This window comes from Micromesistius poutassou, assembly GCF_964030765.1.
Source record: "Micromesistius poutassou genome assembly, chromosome: 4".
In the NCBI taxonomy this organism is placed as follows: domain Eukaryota; kingdom Metazoa; phylum Chordata; class Actinopteri; order Gadiformes; family Gadidae; genus Micromesistius; species Micromesistius poutassou.
In genome coordinates this window covers 7,187,029-7,207,227 of record NC_140274.1, presented here as the reverse complement: position 1 = coordinate 7,207,227, position 20,199 = coordinate 7,187,029, and the positions used below count along the sequence as shown (strand labels likewise).

The following is a 20,199-nucleotide window of genomic DNA, read 5'->3' as shown; positions in this document are numbered from 1 at the left end:
CACACACACACACACACACACACACACACACACACACACACACACACACACACACACACACTACAATATCGGAGATAAGAGAGATCAATCGCGTTACATTATCTTTGGAATGACACCCAAAACCCAACACCTCTGTGCTGCCGACAATGACACACGTCATCGACGATGGAAAAAAACGGAATGTATTTCGCAATAAGAAATGGGAAAGGGGCATCATTTGTGTGGCGATAAGCGCCTTACAGTAGTTGGGGTTAAATGGGTGCTAGACTGCTTATGAAAAGAGGGCCTTTTATCTCAGTGAAGGCGATGTTGCCTATTAACCTACTAATGATCAACCCAATTGATACTACACTAAAACTAAGATTCACTAAGCTATCCAGTAATAGGCCAAGTGTTGCTCGCTGCCAGGCAACTCCGCACGTGTGGACAGGCCTACTTTACTATATTTTTGTTAATGAACCAACTAATAACAATCTTGTTGTTGTGTGTTATTTTAAATGTTGGTGAGTGTATATTGCACCACCATGGCAGTGCATCCTCCAACACTAGCATGGCTGTTTCTTTTTTGGTAGGAGAATGGCTGGACTCCAGCAGACAAATGAAAGAATATTATTGTTTAAATTATCATATTTATTTGATTGGCTGTTAACGCTATTGATGTTGTTACTATTATTTGAGATATAATTATGATTTTATTTATGTATGATTAGTATTACTAATAATAGTGATAGACGTAGTAGGCTTTGAACAATATAGGTAAATAACTATAATTAACAGATACAAATAATTATGAGGATATTGATTGGTTGCCAAAAGAAAAAAAAAATAATCGAGAATTTTGAGAGGATCCAATGTCAAGGGGAATATTTACAGCTCTCTTTTTTTGTTTTTTTCTTGCTGGTCTTTTGCATTTACAACAGAGTCCAAAGTCCGTCCAAGTTATGCTGATAAGCGGAGCCAATCAGATCTGGGCAGCTTCGCCGTGTCAACACGTCCCGCGCGTTGCTGCGGCCTCTGCGCCTCATTTGCATAAAGCCTCCATCAGCCGGCCCACTCATTACCATGTTTTATATTCCCTGCAGCCCTCCGAAAGCATCATGGCAAATTAGCTCCAGCACTGCCCTCAACAGGGAAGTGAACCAGCCTCTCCGAGCAGGTGTCAACAGGAGGAAATACTACCGCACACACACTGGAGCCGAGAGGAAGGAGAACCGCCGACACTTTGTTTAAATGCGGTGTAGGCTGTTCCCCCTCTAAACCCCCCATCCTTTTAAAAATATATATATATATTCTCAGTTTTTGTTTATAGCGGGGGTCCACCTTTTTAATGTTTTCCAACATGGTATCCAAGCTGACATCCCTTCAGCAGGAGCTTCTCAGCGCCTTACTGGACTCTGGAGTTACCAAAGACGTTCTGATCCAGGCTCTGGACGACATGCACCCCAGCCCGGCCCCGTACGGAGTTAAACTGGAGAACCCATTACAAATGAGCTCTCCTCCGAGCTCCAAGATGAACGGCAGCGACTCGGACTCCAAGCCCGTGTTCCACACGCTCACCAACGGGCACAGTAAGGGCAAGCTGTCGGGGGACGAGGGCTCCGAGGACGGGGACGACTTCGACACTCCTCCGATCCTGAAGGAGCTGCAGTCCCTGAACACCGAGGAGGCGGCGGAGCAGAGGGCGGAGGTGGACCGTATGTTGGCGTGAGTCGAGCCCCGATCATCCACTTTTGGTTAAAAAAAACTGAAAGGACCGGACACATACACATACACATACACATACATAACCCCCCACAAATCGTGCTCGATAGGTTAAATACAGGCAGGAATAACGAGAGTGGGTCTGGGTTGTGGTACTTTAGCACCGGTCTGGGGTTTATAGTGGGAACATTGTGAAATGCTCCCCGCTGGTGTAAGTCGAGGCTTCTCAAAAGGCCTAAATGGATGTATAACGTTTGGTTGGTTATGTGTACCGTTTTTAAATCACCCGCCAGTGGTTCGTTTTCATGTTCTGGTTACTAATTATCCACATGGATTATTATTTCTTTACCTTAGCAAAATATCCACTAAAGGGTTTCTATTTATTATTAACTTCTCCTGGTGATAAAGGCCGGCAGCAGCAGCAGGGGAAAGTGACTGCACCTCGGCGTCTCTGTGAGCAGGCCTGGGGCTTTTAATATTCTTATTATATTTTTTTTAAATTTGTATTTGTAGGCCTATCTGTATTTTGACCATTATTTTGTATTATTTGTATTGTTTTTATTGACGGACTAAAAGTCAGCGTGTCGGTCTTAGGTCTAAATTTATTTTATTCGGACGTATTTATTTTATTAAATTATAACGTCTAAAATCATTCCAATTATAAACACCAACACAGGCTAGACATGTAGACTAAACATGTAAACTAACCCACGTGTGCGAAGTTATTATTAATTTTATTCTATAAATCATCAACTGAAAGATACACAGTGGCGTGTGATTAGAGTGAATGGAGATCTGGTTATTCATTGTCAAAAGTTATAAACCAACATCTCCCACTTAACCCACTGCCTTAGTAGTAGCCATTCTCCAAAACAAACGGTCGTGTGTATTTGGATTAATTACTGCTGTCAGACTTGCTTCCTACTGATCTGTAATTGGGGTAAGTCTACGTTTTCCCTTCCTATATTTTATCGGGACTAGTGACACGTCCTATACGCTCCTAGAATTAGAGTAGGCCTACAAATTGTAATGAGGATGAAATTAAAATAGATCCACTATACGCTGGGGCCTGTGGGCCTAACTTGTCGAGCCGATATCCAGCTTTTAATAAGGAGAATCGGGTCTGATTTCTCATCAAATGTTCAATGGTTGGAGGATTACTCCAACAGGCTCGTCTGGTGAACTTTGCTTTAACCCGTGATTCGACCTATTCATTTTAGATCGTCCATATTGTATTATCTAAAGGCTGTTTAAAGGCCCTAATGCAATGCTTTGCTATTTGTTTTAAATCTGTCGAACTCGGCCTTTATCCTACCGTGCTACGATTTTATTTAGGTTTATTTTATTATATGTTTAGCCTACGACTCAATCTATTTTAAACGTTCGCCGAAACACAGCGTTCATCTGCTAGGCCTACACTAAGACAACAAAGTTATAGGCTACCTTTTTTGTTACAAAAATGGTTGTCTACATTTGTAGCCTATAAAAATGATTAAATGTCCCTGTAATATTTGTCCTGTGGCACAGTTTCACCCTTAGGCCTATATAATAAGTAGGCCTATGTATATAAGTAACTCCGAGAGTGTTGCGTGTTAGCAAAAAATGCGCGTCTTTATTTATTCCAACATTTTGGATTGTACTGCCGTTCCCCGGTCTCGCGATAATATTGCCTATACTATGGCAGGCGGTAAAATACAATCCTATGCTGTATATAGCATATCAGAGTGTTACAGTCCCTCGGTGGGAGGGCCCTCAAACACCCTATACCTCTGTTAACTCGAGGCCCTTGTTGTGAGAGTGAGTCACGAACCACACGAACAACACGACCGCACACACATCATCGTTGTCTCACATTAGCCTATGTGGCATCACGTTATAAAGGGATTAAAAGGAGTACTGTCTTTTAAAACGTGTGTGTGTTCTCCTCCTCCGAACCCAGCGAGGACCCGTGGCGCGCGGCCCGCATGATCAAAGGTTACATGCAGCAGCACAACATTCCGCAGCGCGAGGTGGTGGACGTCACGGGGCTCAACCAGTCGCATCTCTCCCAGCACCTCAACAAGGGCACGCCCATGAAGACGCAGAAGCGAGCGGCGCTGTACACCTGGTATGTCAGGAAACAGCGGGAAATTCTCAGACGTAAGTTAATATTTGAGTTTCTCACAGCGTCGATGATAATACACCTGTTGTAGCTAGCCGGGGCCCGCTGTAACCGGGGCCCTCTAGAAAAGGCCCGCTAGCCGGGGCCCGCTATAGCCCCGCTATAGCCGGGGCCGGGGCCGGGCCCTGCTGGCCCTGGCCCTGCACTGGTGTAGGGGATAATTATTTAAATGAGAAACCTCGTATGTAAGTTGATATTTGCTTCCCCACTGTCTATCGTCCCCCCGTATCCCCCCCCACCCCAACACAATTTAATAATACGTTCATAATGGATGAATGGTCTGAATCCAGCTGTAATGAATGTGTAAAATTGTAATCACAGATTTAAATTTACTTCCAAAAGGGGTATCCTTATAGGCTACTATAATATGTATTTTATTTTTTAAATAATATTTATATTTATTTTTAATAATACAATATTTGTGGGTGAACTGATTGGCGTGATTCGAAGGAGTCCTTTATCAACGTCTATCTCTTCTTCTTCTTGTTCCCCAGAGTTCAACCAGGCGGTGCAAGGCTCCGGCAGCAACATGTCCGACAAAGGGAACCAGGACCCGGTGTTCTTCTTCCCCGAGTTCAACCCGTCGGGCCAGGGCATGGGCCAGCCGGGGGAGGACGTGGGCAGCGAGCCGTCCTGCAAGAAGATGAGGCGCAACCGCTTCAAGTGGGGGCCGGCGTCCCAGCAGATCCTCTACCAGGCCTACGAGAGGCAGAAGAACCCCAGCAAGGAGGAGAGGGAGGCCTTGGTGGAGGAGTGCAACAGGTGGGTGGAGGCCAGTGGGGATGTGAGACTACGACGTTATTTACCTGGAGCCGCTAAGCGGACGCTACCCAGCCGCTTAAAAGTGAGGCTGAGAACAGCAAAGACATTCAATAAGAAATTGGAGTAGCTCCCAAAAATGAATAAATAATAGATTAATAACAACATCTGCAAAGAGAAGCCATAAGAATAGGAAGTATTTTTTCTTTCATTGTCCCAATGATGGTATATCAAGCTCTTATTTTTTATTTCCTGTTCCATCAACGCCACCATCTCCTTCTCCAGGGCTGAGTGTCTCCAGAGGGGCGTGTCCCCGTCCAAGGCCCACGGCCTGGGCTCCAACCTGGTCACAGAGGTGCGCGTGTACAACTGGTTCGCCAACCGTCGCAAGGAGGAGGCCTTCAGGCAGAAGCTGGCCATGGACGCCTACCACACGCCCACGCACAGCCTCAGCACCATGCTGTCCCACGCCTCGCCCCACCACCCCCAGAGCAGCGCGTCCCCTCCCAGTAAGTTCCCAGAAGGGCATCATAACCAATGGGCAGCATGCTGTTTGGTGCGGGTACAGTATATTGTCATTGATAGGCCAGCCATGGATGTGAAAGGGTAACAGGGTGTGGAAGTTTCCCTCAGCCACCCAACTCTCAGCTTTTAAAAGAGAGAGGGGAATTATTTTAGGTGAGGTGGTTGAAGTACATGTCCAGCTTTGGGTGTTTTTTTCTTCTTCCGATTTTCAGTTTGGTTGTTAATTGAACAAAACAATACATCAAAACAAACGTCATTTTTTTTAGCTGTATGGGACTAAGTGGGATGTTGTTAAAGAATTGAAAACCAAATTGATCAAAGTTAACATTTAAAGTAAAAAAGTGAGTATCATTGCACCTCCAATTGACAGAATTGATGAGGTTACATGTCCCTTTTAACTTATATGAAGTACGTATACAGTTTGAAAGTAATCAGACAATCATGCAGCGATACTCGCACATACTTTCCCCCTTATAGTAATGGAGCTTTAGAAATGAAGTGCGATTGTTTCCTTTCAAACAATATTTAGGATAGGAAGCGACAGTTGACGAGATCAGAGCCGTAGAGAGCGACCGGTGATCAATGAGGCTGAGTGAGTGAGCTGAGCAAATGCCATTGTTATTGTGATCTGTGAGGACACTCGGGGAACAATCCGCATTGTACCTGCAATCTCCACTCCAAAGTCAGCCCGGAGACTTGGGTCCCGTGACAGGCCAGGGTCAGGCCAGGGTCAGCGAGAGGGGAGAGCGACTCCCGAGTCAGCCCCCACAAATTCTTGCCCCTGATTTCCACATCTCCCTTCACCCTGATGGGGTTTCTAACAACTCACTTGAGATAGTTTCCAAAACACGGTGACGTTATTGTTCTGGCTGTTTGACCCTGCGCTGTTTGCGTTTGGCGTAATGGAGTATTGACAGAGAGTTTACCTGTTGTGGTATATGACGTAAAACACAAAGGCTGATAGGCTTCGCCGGACCATTATCCCCGGTGCCATCACTCACCCCGCTATAAAACTGTGATTTGAGAGAGTCAATCAAGGTCCATTGTTATCCGCCCATGTTAGAACACGAGGTCAGCTTTGAAGAGAACAAAACCCACGTCTCACTCTCTTACCTGCGGACAAACTGGTCTCGCCCGGCGGGTCGTCTGTTTGCACGCACCCCTCCCTTCGCCCCCTCCACGCAACACCTGACCAGGCGCTGACCCCCGGCGGCCGGGCCGGTGGGGTCAGCCGGCAGGTCAGCCATGGAGCAGGAGGAGGTGGAGGAGGTGGAGCAGGAGGAGGAGGAGGAGGAGGAGGAGGTGGAGGCAGCCATGGGGGAAAGGCAGGGCAGGAGGGTAGGGTAAATATCCGAGGCCTCCCGAGCCCGGTGCCCTGAGCCGGCTACTTACAAGATGTCCTGCTGGCGTCCGGCCAACGCTATCAGCTGTTTTTCAGTGTTGGCCCCTGGCCCCGACAATAACGCACTAGCAGGGGACCCCTCGGCGTTGCTAGGCCGCGGCCTCTATTATGCATGCTTAATGGACAAATAAAATCCTGGGCCACTACATCTCCCCTGCCTTTGATAAGGGACTCCCCTGACTCCTACTTTCTATAGGCTGCCACCGCAGGGGGTGCCATTGTCTGTGGTGTATTAGAAGACTGCAGTGACTGTAACCAAGGTTCATTTATCTCCGCTGGGCCTTGAGGAGGGGAGACGTTAAAGCCTCCCCCCCCTCCACCTTTATGGGACACCAGTAGACCCGCAGAAGCTGGGCCACAGACCCGGAGCAGCAGGAGCTGTCCGCGCGAGTATTGGCTCTTTTCTGGCCAGACAGGACTGATGACCTCTTCTTTTGCCTATAGAGACAGAGCGAGTACACCCCCCGCACCCCCCCCCCCCCCCCCCCCCCCCCCCACACACACACACACACACACACACACACACACATAGCCATACCCGCCCTCCTCCTTGCACTGTTCTTTCTTCAGCCATGGCGACACACCTTGTTCCATGAGCGAGGTCGCCGCTAGGTCATATCAGAGCTCCCTCGTTGGGGACTTTTATTGATTCTGTTTTGGTTCACTGGTTGGTTGATTTTTCCACCTCGAAGGCTTTAGTCACCGCCTTTGAGAAACTAGCGGCTAACAACACTAAGCTAAGCATAAATTATAATTGGGGACCACAGCATGCGTCTCTAACCTTCCTGTGGATAGTTTACAATAATTATACAACTGCCGAATTTGCCCGTTTAAAACTTTTTTTTCAGTCGACAAAGAAAGTCTTATTTTCTTTAAGAGCCCCAAATCCGGCAGAGTCAGATGTTCCTAATCGGACACAGTGGTAGTGGGCGGTTGTCGTGTGGGAGGGTGTTGTGTGTGGGGGTGTACCCCGTGGGTTGTTTGGCTGCCCAGTTGACACCCCAGGCTAGCGAGGAACTGCGGAGCAGCATGTGGAAAGGACGGCCGAGCTCTGCGCTTTCCACCGGCCCTTCCTGCCTCCCCAGAGAGCCTGTGGGCCTGGCTACGTCCGGGGCAGACCCGGGAGGTCTCTGATATGCACCGACGCAACAATGAGCACAGCCTGGGGATGGAGGGCCGGGCTTTGATATGACATGGCTCACACAGGGAGCTGGCTGCTTTTAGACCTTCCTCAGCTACTGTGCTGCCACTCCCCTTCTGGGGTTCTCGCCCTACCCCCTTAAGAGCCCTGCTCGGTACCCATTGATTCACGCCAAGCTCGGCTGGGATTATCTACTTTTGTTTCTATGGCTTTGGATTGGTCTAAATGATAAACTATCTTTGGTCGTTACTCGGTCGTTATACAGGTTATCTCCCACACATACGATTAAAAAAACGGCGGACGGTTTACACCAAAGCATAGAATAAAGCCGTTATGAAACATCCCGTTTACACAACAATGCTAACAGATGTGTCCTTTCGAATCTGCATGAAACCAGGGGCTGTGATTGCCTCTCTGCTTTAATAGAGTTCCTCAGTGTCGGAGTAGATGGTAGAAGCCCTTCCTTTGCTGACAAGGACATTCACCCCCCCCCATGGCTCAGTAACTGCTGAACACGGAGACACAACCGTGGCCTGAATAGCATCCTTCTCCCCACGACACTTTAAAGAGGTTGCCAAGCTCCAAGATAACTGCCTGTTTATGATTCCACCTCCATTGTGTGGCAATGGGGGTCATGAGTCCAATGGAGTAGTTTATTGTTCCGCGGCGGCGTTTACAAGGCCCCGCCGAGTGTTGTGGGCCAGCGAGTATGTTGACGGAGACAATATACGGTCTATAGTCCTCTTGTGAGCTCGCCAAAATGGAGGAACGCTACTTAGCGGATGAAATATGTTCCGGAGTCATAGTTCCTGCAAACCCAGTAATGGGTGCGTGGGTGTTGAATGATGATTGATTTTACCGACCAGTGATTTTAAGAGGTTGAAAGAGAAATGTGATGGTTTTTTAACCGGTATTTGTAACAGGCAATACATGTGTATTGCCTGTTGTCAGCAGGCCTATATATATTCCACTTGATAGTTTTTGGTTCAAAACGTATGTTGTCCCACAGAATCAATGGATCTTCCTCTTTTGACAAGTGTTAACAGTGTTATTTGACAACTTGAAATGTGTAAACACAGATTAAATGAGGTTGTCTCAAACAAACACCTTTCTCAAACAATGCTCTTGGGCTCAAACTTTCCTTCTGCGTAATCAAGGAAGGAATATCGATTCCTCTCTCTCTGTGTCCGGCGGCCGCCCTGTATCAATGCATCCTGTCATCTGTAGCTCTGGCTCTGGCAGCTCGTCAGCGGGCCTTACCTTGGTCACGGACAGATATGGTCGGGGTGTGGGGGGGTGGGGTGTGGGTGAGGTCCGAATGCAAACACAGTCTGTCTCTACATCCCAGTCACATTAGGCCACTCTGAGGGGGGGGGGGGGGGGGGGGGAATCCCTCCCTCTGTGTGAGGCTGAGCCCAGGGGATAAGAATGTGTTTGGCATTGCTTGTAATTGTGTAATGTTTACTCGGTCGGTATCAGAGGAGGCAGCGTGGACAAACAGCCATTAGATGGTCAGAGGAGGGTGGGTCGGTGGTTTGGCGGTGAAGGGTCGGGGGGTGGGGTATACTTAAGCCAAGAAAGCGACAACACCTAGTCTAGACCTCGAATTAGGTTAGGGCAATGCGGCCCATGCTCCTTCACCCAACTGTGAAACGTTTGGTGAGCCTTGAACACTTAATTATTTGCTTATTATTATTATTATTAAACATGAGCACAATTCATGGCCTAGTTGGTACTCCACCCTATCCTGCAACTGTGAGTTTGTGTGTGAGTTTAGTCTGCTGTGGAAGGACCTGCTAAGGACCTGCTGTTCTGAGTTTGTGTGTGTGTGAGCAACAGTGTGTGTGTGTGTGTGTGTGTGTGTGTGTGTGTGTGTGTGTGTATGTGTGTGTGTGTGTGTGTACACAGTGGATGGCCTTGGCTCAGCCACACAGATAGAAAGCAGCAGAGAGGTCAGTGTGTTTGTTTGTTCATTCCTCCCCAGCCAGAGTCAAAGAGCAGGTGAGTCTGGTTGGCTCGGTGGAGACTGGCAGTGATGCAGGCCTGTCTGCTCTCTCTCTCTCTCCATGCTGTCAATATTAACCTGTAGTAACTCTCTCTCTGTTTTTTCCCCCGCCCCTCCGCAGTGCGCTACAGCCAGGGTCCCGGTGAGGTCAGCTCCTCCACCACCATCAGCCACCACAACAGCAACATGTCCACCAGCCATTCGGTGCTGCAGCAGGTGTCTCCGGGCGGGCTGGACCCCAGCCACAGCCTGCTGTCCCCTGACTCCAAGATGGTGAGTGCACACACCTGGGCCCTCCTGGTGCTCACATCAGATAAGGGCCGCGGCGCTGCGTTCCACGTCAGCGTTCCCAAGTAGCTTCCTGAACCACAACAACCAACACCACCACTGCCACCACCACCACCATCACCTTAAACAACACCACCACCACCACTACCACCTTAAACACCACCACCATCACCTTAAACAACACCACCACCACCACTACCACCTTAAACACCACCACCACCACCACCACCATCACCTTAAACAACACCACCACCACCACTACCACCTTAAACACCACCACCACCACCACCACCATCACCTTAAACAACACCACCACCACCACTACCACTTTAAACAACACCACCTTAAACAACACCACCACCACCACTACCACCTTAAACAACACCACCACCACCACCACCATCAACACCACTACAATCACCAACAACGCCACCACCGATACCACTATCCCCACCTCCATCAACACCACCAACACCACCATCACAACCTTCCCCACCACCATCACAACCTTCCCCACTACCACCATCACACCTACCACCACCATCATCATAACCACCCTCACCAACACCACTACCATATCCACCACCACCACCATCACAACCACCCTCACCAACACCACTACCATATCCACCACCACCACCATCACAACCACCCTCACCAACACCACTACCATATCCACCACCACCACCATCACAACCACCCTCACCAACACCACTACCATATCCACCACCACCACCATCACAACCACCCTCACCAACACCACTACCATATCCACCACCACCACCATCACAACCACCCTCACCAACACCACTACCATCCCCACCACCACCACCACCACCCCCATCACCACCACCTCCGCTGCTGCTCCCATAGAACAGTCCAGACGGCCAACAATCGGCCGCTTTGTGCTGGTGTTGTGTTTGGGGAGGTGGAGCCGGCGTGGCCGCGGTCAGACAGACGCTCAGCCTTCACCCGGGCAGAGCAGGCATGTTCCCGGCTCGGCCAATAAACCTGACAAAGAGACATTCTGCCGGTATTGATTAAACGCCCGGCAGGCAGGAGGCCCAGATGAAGCGGTTGCTTGCTCTGCGCTCGGCGGGGGTGACGTCAGCACTTGATTATGTGCAGCGCTCTTTTTTTCCCTTCTCTCCATCGTCCCCTCCCCTCTGCCCTGGTCCAATATTTGCACAGCAAAAATGAAACCCGGCGTACAAAACCTCGACGTTTTAAAATACTGATACATGGCTGTGTTTTCGCCCTAGGAAATGACTTGCCATAAAGCCGTATTGTAAAAATCATGCAACTAGGTAGAAGCGGCGTGGTTCACTTTCAACAGGTATTGCGTTTACTGCCGTGTCAAGTGTGATTAGCGAGGCCAGGCAGCGTACAGTGTAGCAGGTCAAAGCTGACAGTTTCCTTATCTACAGATGAGTGTCTGCCCACCCCCACCCCCACCCCCACCCCCACCCACACCATCCCCCCTGCCGCCCTCCCTCCATGTTTGGCAGCTAGCGTACTATTCAAATAGACCTGGCCCCTCCCACCATGGGCGGAGCCAGCGCTCGATGGGAATCACACCCATGAATAACAGTGTTGTGCAGCAGAGGTGTGATTCTTTTGCCTTATTTTGACGAAAGTAGTCCTAGGAACTTGTACAAAGTCCACGACCGGACAACAGGTCCGAGAGTGGACAAACAGTCCTACACAAACGCACACAAAAACACAAGTGGTGACATATTTAATGTATTTCTCTTTCTTCGCCTTTTGTTCCTTATCATTGTTTGCTTGTGTGCTGTGTATGACAAAATTTACACAAGCACTGTGTCATTGAAAACGCATATGCAACAAACATTGATCTACCCTTAGTCATTTCTTGGATAGATGTTTCACATTCAAAAAGAGTTATTTACATAATGGCCACTTGAGTTCTCACAAACTCAAGCTTGGGAGATGTCAGCCTTGTAGTAAATATTCAAGTTGTTCTGTCTTTGTTTTTGTCCTCCAGATCTCAGGATCAGGCGGAGGACTTCCTCCCGTGAGCACACTGACCAACATCCACAGCTCGCATCACACGCACCAACACAACCTCATCATGCCTCTGTCTGGGGGAGTCATGGCCATCGCACAGAGTGAGTTGACCTCAACCTAGTCTCCTACAGCTCTATCTAACCCTAACCTCATCCTTACCTCAACCTCACCCTAGTCCCCTCACCTCAATATAACCCTAACCTCAACCCTAACACTAGTCCCCTCACCTCCATCTAACCCTAACCTCAATCCTAACCCTAGTCTCCTCACCTCAATCTAACCCTAACCTCAACCCCAGCGACTAATCCCAGGACCTCCCACCATCAGAACCTCCGACCCATGTTGCTTTGTCTGACCCTCCTGTCTCCTCTCCTCCCCCCCCCCCCCCCCCCCCCCTCTCTCTAGGTCTAAACACGTCCCAGTCCCAGTCGGTACCGGTGATCAACAGCGTGGCGGGCAGCCTGGCGGCGCTGCAGCCCGTCTCCCAGTTCTCCCAGCACCTCCACAGCAGTCACCAGCAGAGTCTGATGCAGCACTCTCCCAGCCACATGGGCCAGCAGCCCTTCATGGCCACCGTCACACACTCACACAGTGAGTTCCCCCTCCGTCCGTCATGCTGCTGCTGATGCTGTTGTTTAGATTTCGTCTGGACTTTTAGCTCAGCTCCTTAATGACGAATGTATCTGAATTCACTGAGTCGCCTTCGAAGGAGCAGGTAATGTGTTAGGGCAGCCGGATGAGGCCTCGGTACGGGTAGGCTGTGGACACCCGGGATCGAACCCAGGACCTTTTTCGGCTGGGAGTCCTAGCCACGGCCTGCCCACACTTTGGAAACTAATTGAGTTAGGAGTAGATTCAGCAGCAGGGAAAACTCCACTGGCAACTATATGTTGTGAGATAGTTCATCAAAGTTTTTGTTTAGGGGAAGTGTTGTTATTTTGGGGAAGAACCTAAATACACTACATACATAGATGCATACCCTGTCAACAGTTGAACAGTGAAGTTGAGTCAGATTATAATTTGCATGCATCCCGCCCCTTTTTCGTCACACGTCTGACCTCTGTCTCCGTCCCCCCCTCCACAGTGTACCCCCATAAGCAGGAGCCGCCCCAGTACTCCCACCCCTCGCGGTTCCCCTCAGCCATGGTGGTCACAGACGCCAACAGCCTCAGCACGCTCAGCTCCATGGCGTCTGGCAAACAGGTGAGCTGATTCTGATTGGCCCATTGGCCCCTTCTTCACATGACGTCACACTGACACGCCCCCCCCCCCCCCTCCTCTTCCTCCTCTTCCTCCTGACCCTTCCCCTGCACGGTCCCTTCCAGTCCTGTCTGTGTTCTAGAAGCATTCAGGGTACGGCGTGTTACAGAATGTCACATACACTGCGATCCATTCTGTGAATGGACAACTCTGCATGGATTAAATTCAAACGTTTGCGTTTTCGTGTTTTGGGGGTGGTGTCACATAAGTTTCATACCGTACTGTCAAATATATTTTCTTTTGTCAGTAAAAGCAGTAGGTTATTTTTTTTGTGTAAATGAAACAAAGCAAAACGTGAACGAAAGCAATGGAACATTCATGACGGAGCTCCAGTGTGAAATGGCAAACGGTTCTTTTGGTCCAACGTTTGATTATTATTATTATGAAATTCTTGGACTCATTCTCATCAGGAGAAACCTAAAATGAGAAACAGCCTGAGAAACATGTGGTGTGAGATGGCTTGAGGAGTGTGTGCGGCGTGTAGTGTGTAGCGTGTAGCGTGTGTGTATTGACTGTGTGTTTATTGTTTAATCCCTGCCACATTAGGACGCTTCAGGAAACAAGATGGTGCAACTCGGGGGACTGTCCTGGGTAAATACTATTTCCTCAGTTCAGTTGACATAGTGTCACCAGCTCGATCCCGCTGGGACAAACCTGCCGTGCACCCAACGTGTTGTTATCTAATCATCACGTCACATACGGCAACAAACACGTGTGCACTCACACACACACACACACACTTCGCATTCTTCATCCGTTTTTCATCGAGTTTTTCAGTGCATAGTTGTCGTGTTTGACCTCGGTCCGAATACCGCTGTTGCTAGGGAGAATCCAAACGGAACAGGGCCGAAGGATACACGGATAATATACTCCTTTTGAATTCCTATTTCCTCGAGATAGACCCGGCCAATCAATCACATGTGCCCTCAGCCCGAACGGCGCTTGATTAATGCTGCCTCCTTTGGCTTCCCGCTCAGAGAGAGAGAGAGAGAGAGAGAGAGCTTCTGCCTCCGATCAGGAAATGAGCCCAGCCGTTAATCAAGGCTTGTGGAGGCCGGGCTGCCGCTCTCGACCGGCCCAATGACACGCCCAGCCGCTCGTCAGGACGGGGGGGATTTTGGGGGCTGGAGTTTTCCTTAGTAATTACCTTTAGTCCCTCGTCCTCACTGTCCCACTTCTCCCTGCTCTAAGTGATCGCTCTAGCCTGAAATGCTGTCCCCGGTGTTTTCACACGCTCAATTTCCCACGCTGGGAGAGAGAGACGAAGGAGAGCGAGAGAGAGAGAGAGAGAGAGAGAGAGAGAGAGAGAGAGAGAGAGAGAGAGAGAGGAAGGGAGAGAGCAGACGAAGCGTAGCACTGCTACTGATAGGCTGATGGGTTGATGGAGCGAGAGAATGTTCCATGTATTACGCTCTGCTCGGTTCCCGAGTTTAAAAAAAATACACAGAGTCTCTCTCAGCGGAGCGGACGTTGTCCTCCGACATGGCGTACAGTGGTCGATCGCGGCTCGATCACAGATTCACAACGACAACACGATAGGCTACACTGGAATGAACCAGTCTCTGCTGAGCTAAGGCTTCACCGGTCGTCAGGGGTTATTACCCAGGCCAGAGACCACAGCTCTCAGACGGCCATTACCTGGCCAGCGCTCCCAGCTCGCTCCTTATCAGGGCTGTGTTTAGACGGGTGTAAAGGGAGAGGTCCCGCAGCCTTTCTCATGACTGGTTCAACGTACCCGGGTTTATAACGCTGCTGTTTACCAACCCCCCCCCCACCACATCCCTCCCTCGTCCCACCACCACCCACCCACCTCAATAGCACCCAGTCTGTTACAAAAAGAAAGAGAGCCATGTCTACGTACAGAGCAGTTTCTAATGACTTAGGGCTGCAGTCACCTTTATCAGGTGAGGCTGTTTGCAGGTGGGAGGTCAGGCTGGGGTCAGCCGCCTACACCCCTTCCACAGAAAGGAAAAGAAAGAGCTGAATTCCACAAACACTCTCTTGGGGGTAAAAAGGCGTTTAAATACAGAAAAGGAGGAGAAGAGGGATGGGGAATGTGTTTAGTCAGGTGTGGCACATGAAGGTGCAGGCTTGATGTATTTACTCTCCTTTCTACACCCGCCAATTCCCCCTCAGCCAGACCCGGAAGTGGGCCTGACTGTTATCAGATACCTTTCTTTCCTGGAACATGTTCTTGGTCGTGATTTTTGGTTTTGTGCAACAAGCAGCCTTAACTTTCAGTTTGGTTGTGTTTTTTTCCGGTCTTTGTAGTCGTTTTTGGTTTTCGTGTTACATACAGCCTAACTTACATTTACATTAAGGGCAAACAATATATTGCCGTCGGTACAGAAAGGACATAGAAAACAAAAACCTTTGTTTTGCTAATCTGCTTTTGTTTTGTGTTACATACAGCCTTAACTTTAAGTATGAGTTGATGGTCTTTGTAGTCATTTTCGGTTTGTGCATGCAGCTGTAACGTTCAGCCCTTGTTGTATCGGTTGGTCTTCCTCTCATCCTCCCTTCCTCTTCCCTTCTCTCCCTCCTCCAGTGTCCGCTCCAGGCCTGGTGACGGTGTGCACCTGACTTCATTGGCGCCGGGCAACCGGAGCAAATTTTTCCGTCCTCTCCCTGCGGTTACCGTGACAACCCTTAATAACGGGCCAACCGTATTCTGGACGGCGACTCGGTCAACAACAGGAGGAGTGGCGGTTAGAGGTCAGGGGACGAAGCGAAAGAAGAAGAAGCAGAAGAAGAAGAAGTCACCACAACAACAGACTCACTCCAGATGGTCATGGCCACACATGTCTCTCAGTGAGAAGGCTGCCTTTCCTCCTTCGCCAAGCAAAAAGAACCGAACAGAACGATCAACAACAATGCACAAGATTATTTTTTTAACTACAATCTTTGCAAAAAACAGTATTCATGTCCTGTGTCCACCCCCCTCCCCTCTTCAGAGATAACGGCAGTCAGTCACGTTACGAAGGAACAAAAGACAATCAGGGAAAGCCTGCTGAATGAAACCTGTGAACTCTGTGGTGCAGGGCTGAAACGGAGGCTCCACACAGCCATGTTACACTGTGATTCCATGTGTAATCATGCAGTTAAGACGTCGTCCGTCGGGGGTAAAGTCCGGTCCCTCCCCAGGCTGGTGAAGACTCACGGCGGTCTCTATCAAGGAGATGTGGTATCCTGCTGAAGTCCTGGGAACTGTGCCAGTCAGTGTGCTTCTCTGGCCGTGTATATGCGTCACAGGCTTCAAACACCTGCAGAACTGTGCGACAATCATAATGGCTGGCAGCCGGGACACCTGTATTGATTATTTTTTTTAAATGCTATTTCATATTATTATTTTTTCATGCAGAGTCTTCCATGTTTATATTTTCACTTTTTCGATTTGCCATGCTAATTTCAGTGCAGGTAATACGAGCATTTTATAGTCTAAAGGATTTCATCGTTGTGAGTTGATGGCTGTGTGTGTGTGTGTGTGTGTGAGTGTGTGTGTGTGTGTGTGTAATACTGTGATTGAAAGATTCTGACAATCTTGAAAACTTTGAAGGACTATGCAATGTTTATGTAAAGTTTGAGACGTTTTTTGTTCAACTGGATGGCAAACGGTCCCCCACAAACTTGAGACTTAATATGCACTATCGGTAAAATGACCAGCAGTTATTTCAGTTGGTGATGATGAAGCTGCCTGCAAAAACATAACTTTTGACAACCCACCTTCTACTAGTGGTCTGTAGCTGACATTATTGAGACTTTATTTTTAAAAGAAAACTTCCAACCTTTTGATCACTTAGCTTCACTGACCCTAACACCAAACAACATGGCCTGACATTTTCATAAGATAAGATGACTCTTATCTTATGAATCAGAGTCACATTTTTATGTGTTCCCTTTTGACACTGTTCACAGTCTCACATCTTGACGTGGCCCTTCTCTCTCTCTCTCTCTCTCTCTCTCTCTCTCTCTCTCTCTCTCTCTCTCTCTCTCTCTCTCTCTCTCTCTCTCTTTCTCTCTCTCCCCACTGTTTGCATATGGGTTGAGGTGAATCTCAGGAATGGGACTCACCCTCCCTTCCCGCTCCCACTTCACCCACCCCAAAGCGAAGACATACCGCACAGCACAACTGTACTTCATACTTGTCATGCTAATGAATCAGCGTACAACCTGTACGACCCCCCCTCCGCGGTGGACCACAACACTGACAAGGATTCAGAAACACAGCATTGGTTTCTTTCACCTCTTTTTCATCCGGTAGTTTGTGAAGCATAGCTCAAAGCTCAGGCATGTAGAAGTGACTCTGTGAAACCTGACATCCAAACGAGCAGTATTAGACACGGCTAATTCGACTAAGAGTGGGGACACACAGAGTCAAAAACAACACAAGATGTCACGCTAACCCTTCACACTTCACTGTCAGAGGAGGTTTGGAGATTCAGCCCAATGGCCATGGAGGACATGGGCAAACCCAAAGCATATCGTATGGATCCCGTCTCCTGTTCAATATTAGGTCATGACATTTCTTTGCAGAATGTCGGTTGGTTTGAGACTGTTATAGAGACTTTTACTGCCATCCAATCAGACGGCACTCACCCTTTTGTGTTTTGAGAAGACGCTGTTGATTTATTTTTCTTTCACTTTTAATGTATTATTTTTGTATAAAATCGAAATCAATCTTAAAATCATTATTTATACTTTCTGAGAAAATGCTGATATTTCCAGTAAAATGTATTTTTTCTCCAAAATGAAAGAACTGCTTCAAGAATTATTTCCTTTAAGTGTGATTGTTTTGAACCACGTGACAAAGCTTGTTTTAATTGTTTGTTTATTTTTGGGATCATGAAATAGTTCACACTTTGCTTTAAAGGTATGCCAGTTCAATGTGTCTCATAGAATCGACTGAATATGAGTTAGAAAATGGTGCCACCCTAAGAGATAATGGTGCCACAACTATGAGTCAATTCTTTCCTTATACGGGAAATAATGGAAAGAGATAAGGACAGAAAGAAAGTACACACAAGATTGATTGATAAAGGGAGAGAGAGAGAGCGCGACATAGGAAGAGAGAGAGAGAGAGAGATAGGAGGAGAGAGGGAGAGGGAGGGAAAGAGAGTTTCTTGTCCCAGGAGACAATGTGCAACACAATACCCATAACCTTTGAGGTGGTTACTCAGTTTATGGCACCCTCACAAAGATTTGTGGCATTAGTGCATGATAAGAAGGGAGCTGCTTTGAACTTTGTGGATCTAAAGTGCATGCTTATTTTCCAGCCACAGACACCTGCACTAAGTACTGGCTGTCATGTCAGTGCATTAGGTCTGAGGTGATCCTGACTGAACCCGGCACCGAGAGCACAAGTCATCTGTACCGGTGTGGCCGTACCCTTGTTACAATCATCCCAGTGATGATAATGAGGATTAGTATAATCAGGTTTTGCTCTTGGTTTCTCAGCATTCATCAAAGTGCACATAGGACAAGAAGTGCAACCAGAATATTAATTGTTAATATATTTATGTTTGTATACACAATACATTACAGCACATTCTCAAAATACAAGCCTCTAAATTAACACATGCTTTGAATCTATGTTTTTGGTCAAGAAAAGGCGAGGACAGACCTTTCCACATAAGATTTAAGGATTTAAAGTGTAAGCTTAACCGACGACATGCACATTGTTGTATGTCGATATCCATATCATAACAAGTGTAATCAAAACAGGAGTTTGTACTCAATTAGGGGTGATAACTGTCCTCAAAGTGGTGTTGAGTCCCACAGCTTGCTCCCTGTGATCACCTAACACGCTGGTGTTACATCAGTGTGGCAGCACCACAACAAGCACATACGTTTACAACACGCTGCAGTTAATTGACTGGAGAATAATGGCTGGTGCCATCAATGCCATCATTCAGTGTGTTCCGCATGTAGGACACATGAGGCCTCTATAGATCCAATGCAATCACACACTGAAGGCCTTGTAGCTCAGTTATATGTCGAATGATCCGTTTCCATCATTGTTCTGACTAAAGGCTAAATACACTGACCGATTGTGAAACCTTTATTTCGTCATTATGAAATCATAGCCAACCACTACTTACGACCTAAGATAGGGAAGATAGTGAGGAACAGTGATCAACAGCCCAGACAATCAAGCGTGAAGTAATGGAACAATAAAGCAATATAATTCAATTTGTAGGCCGGGCCAAGCAGAGAAGAAGAAAAATGGGAGGGACAGATGGAACAATAGCAAGTTCTGCCAACGAGAGGTGACATGCATGTCCGTATGTATCGTCACAGTTTAATATACCAAAGAATGTCCAGTACGGAATGACTTTAGAGAGCAGTTAGGAATTAAGTCCTGTGAAAGGATGTGCTTGCATAAGTCCCAGGGCTCCTCTTCCTTTGTGTGGCCCTGTGTTAGTGTTGTTCTAGCTCGCTTGTGTTCCTGCGAGGTCGAAGGCGTCCATGCAAGGGGAAGTCCTGCTGGGCAAGCCCTTGTAATCCAATGATGTTGCTCCATTTGGTTATCAATGAGGCCTTTGATTTCAGACCCGGGTCGCCTTTAAAGATCTCCCCACTGCTCCTTTTACTGCTGTTCTCCAAGATGAAGCAGCAAGATTAGCAAACTCATTTGCATCTGTTTGGGACATATAGTTTGGAATACAATTCAAAACCTCAATGTATGCTTTCAATTTGGGAGTTTGATACACCTTCTGTTGAGGTTATAGAAGACTGAGTCACTTTCTCATTTATTAGGTTTATGAACGAATTATTGGAGAATACATCCGTAGTAGTTCATATTAAAGTGTAAATTATGTCTCAACTGGATATACTTTGCAATGAACATTTAGTACGGGTTTAAATTAATCCTTTAATCATATTAAAGTAGATGTTGTTTCCAGGGTTACTCAGAGTTAAGGCGAAACCAC

General features: G+C 47.8%; 1 protein-coding gene across 3 annotated transcripts; it reads left to right on the top strand.

The window, feature by feature from the left end:
• The first annotated feature begins 1,076 nt into the window (after positions 1–1,076).
• On the top strand, positions 1,077–18,003 carry hnf1ba (HNF1 homeobox Ba). Of its 3 annotated transcripts, XM_084467321.1 has the most exons (10): positions 1,078–1,704; positions 3,641–3,840; positions 4,357–4,624; positions 4,907–5,130; positions 9,816–9,967; positions 11,988–12,111; positions 12,416–12,601; positions 13,095–13,213; positions 13,817–13,861; positions 15,819–18,003. In XM_084467321.1, exons 1-10 carry the CDS (start codon positions 1,328–1,330, stop codon positions 15,837–15,839), a joined length of 1,716 nt encoding a protein of 571 aa, XP_084323447.1. In that variant the 5' UTR covers positions 1,078–1,327; the 3' UTR covers positions 15,840–18,003. The 3 variants fall into 3 exon arrangements, with proteins under 3 accessions (XP_084323446.1, XP_084323447.1, XP_084323448.1); XM_084467320.1 differs by lacking the exon at positions 15,819–18,003 and having other exon boundaries at positions 1,077–1,704; positions 13,817–15,182; XM_084467322.1 differs by lacking the exon at positions 13,817–13,861.
• The last annotated feature ends 2,196 nt before the right edge of the window (positions 18,004–20,199 follow it).

Coding starts and splice junctions, on each gene's coding strand:
- hnf1ba (XM_084467320.1), top strand. CDS start 1,328: ATGTTTTCCAACATGGTATCCAAGCTGACATCCCTTCAGCAGGAGCTT. Junction 3,841..4,356: donor ACAGCGGGAAATTCTCAGAC/GTAAGTTAATAT, acceptor CTTGTTCCCCAG/AGTTCAACCAGGCGGTGCAA. Junction 13,214..13,816: donor CCATGGCGTCTGGCAAACAG/GTGAGCTGATTC, acceptor CTGCCACATTAG/GACGCTTCAGGAAACAAGAT.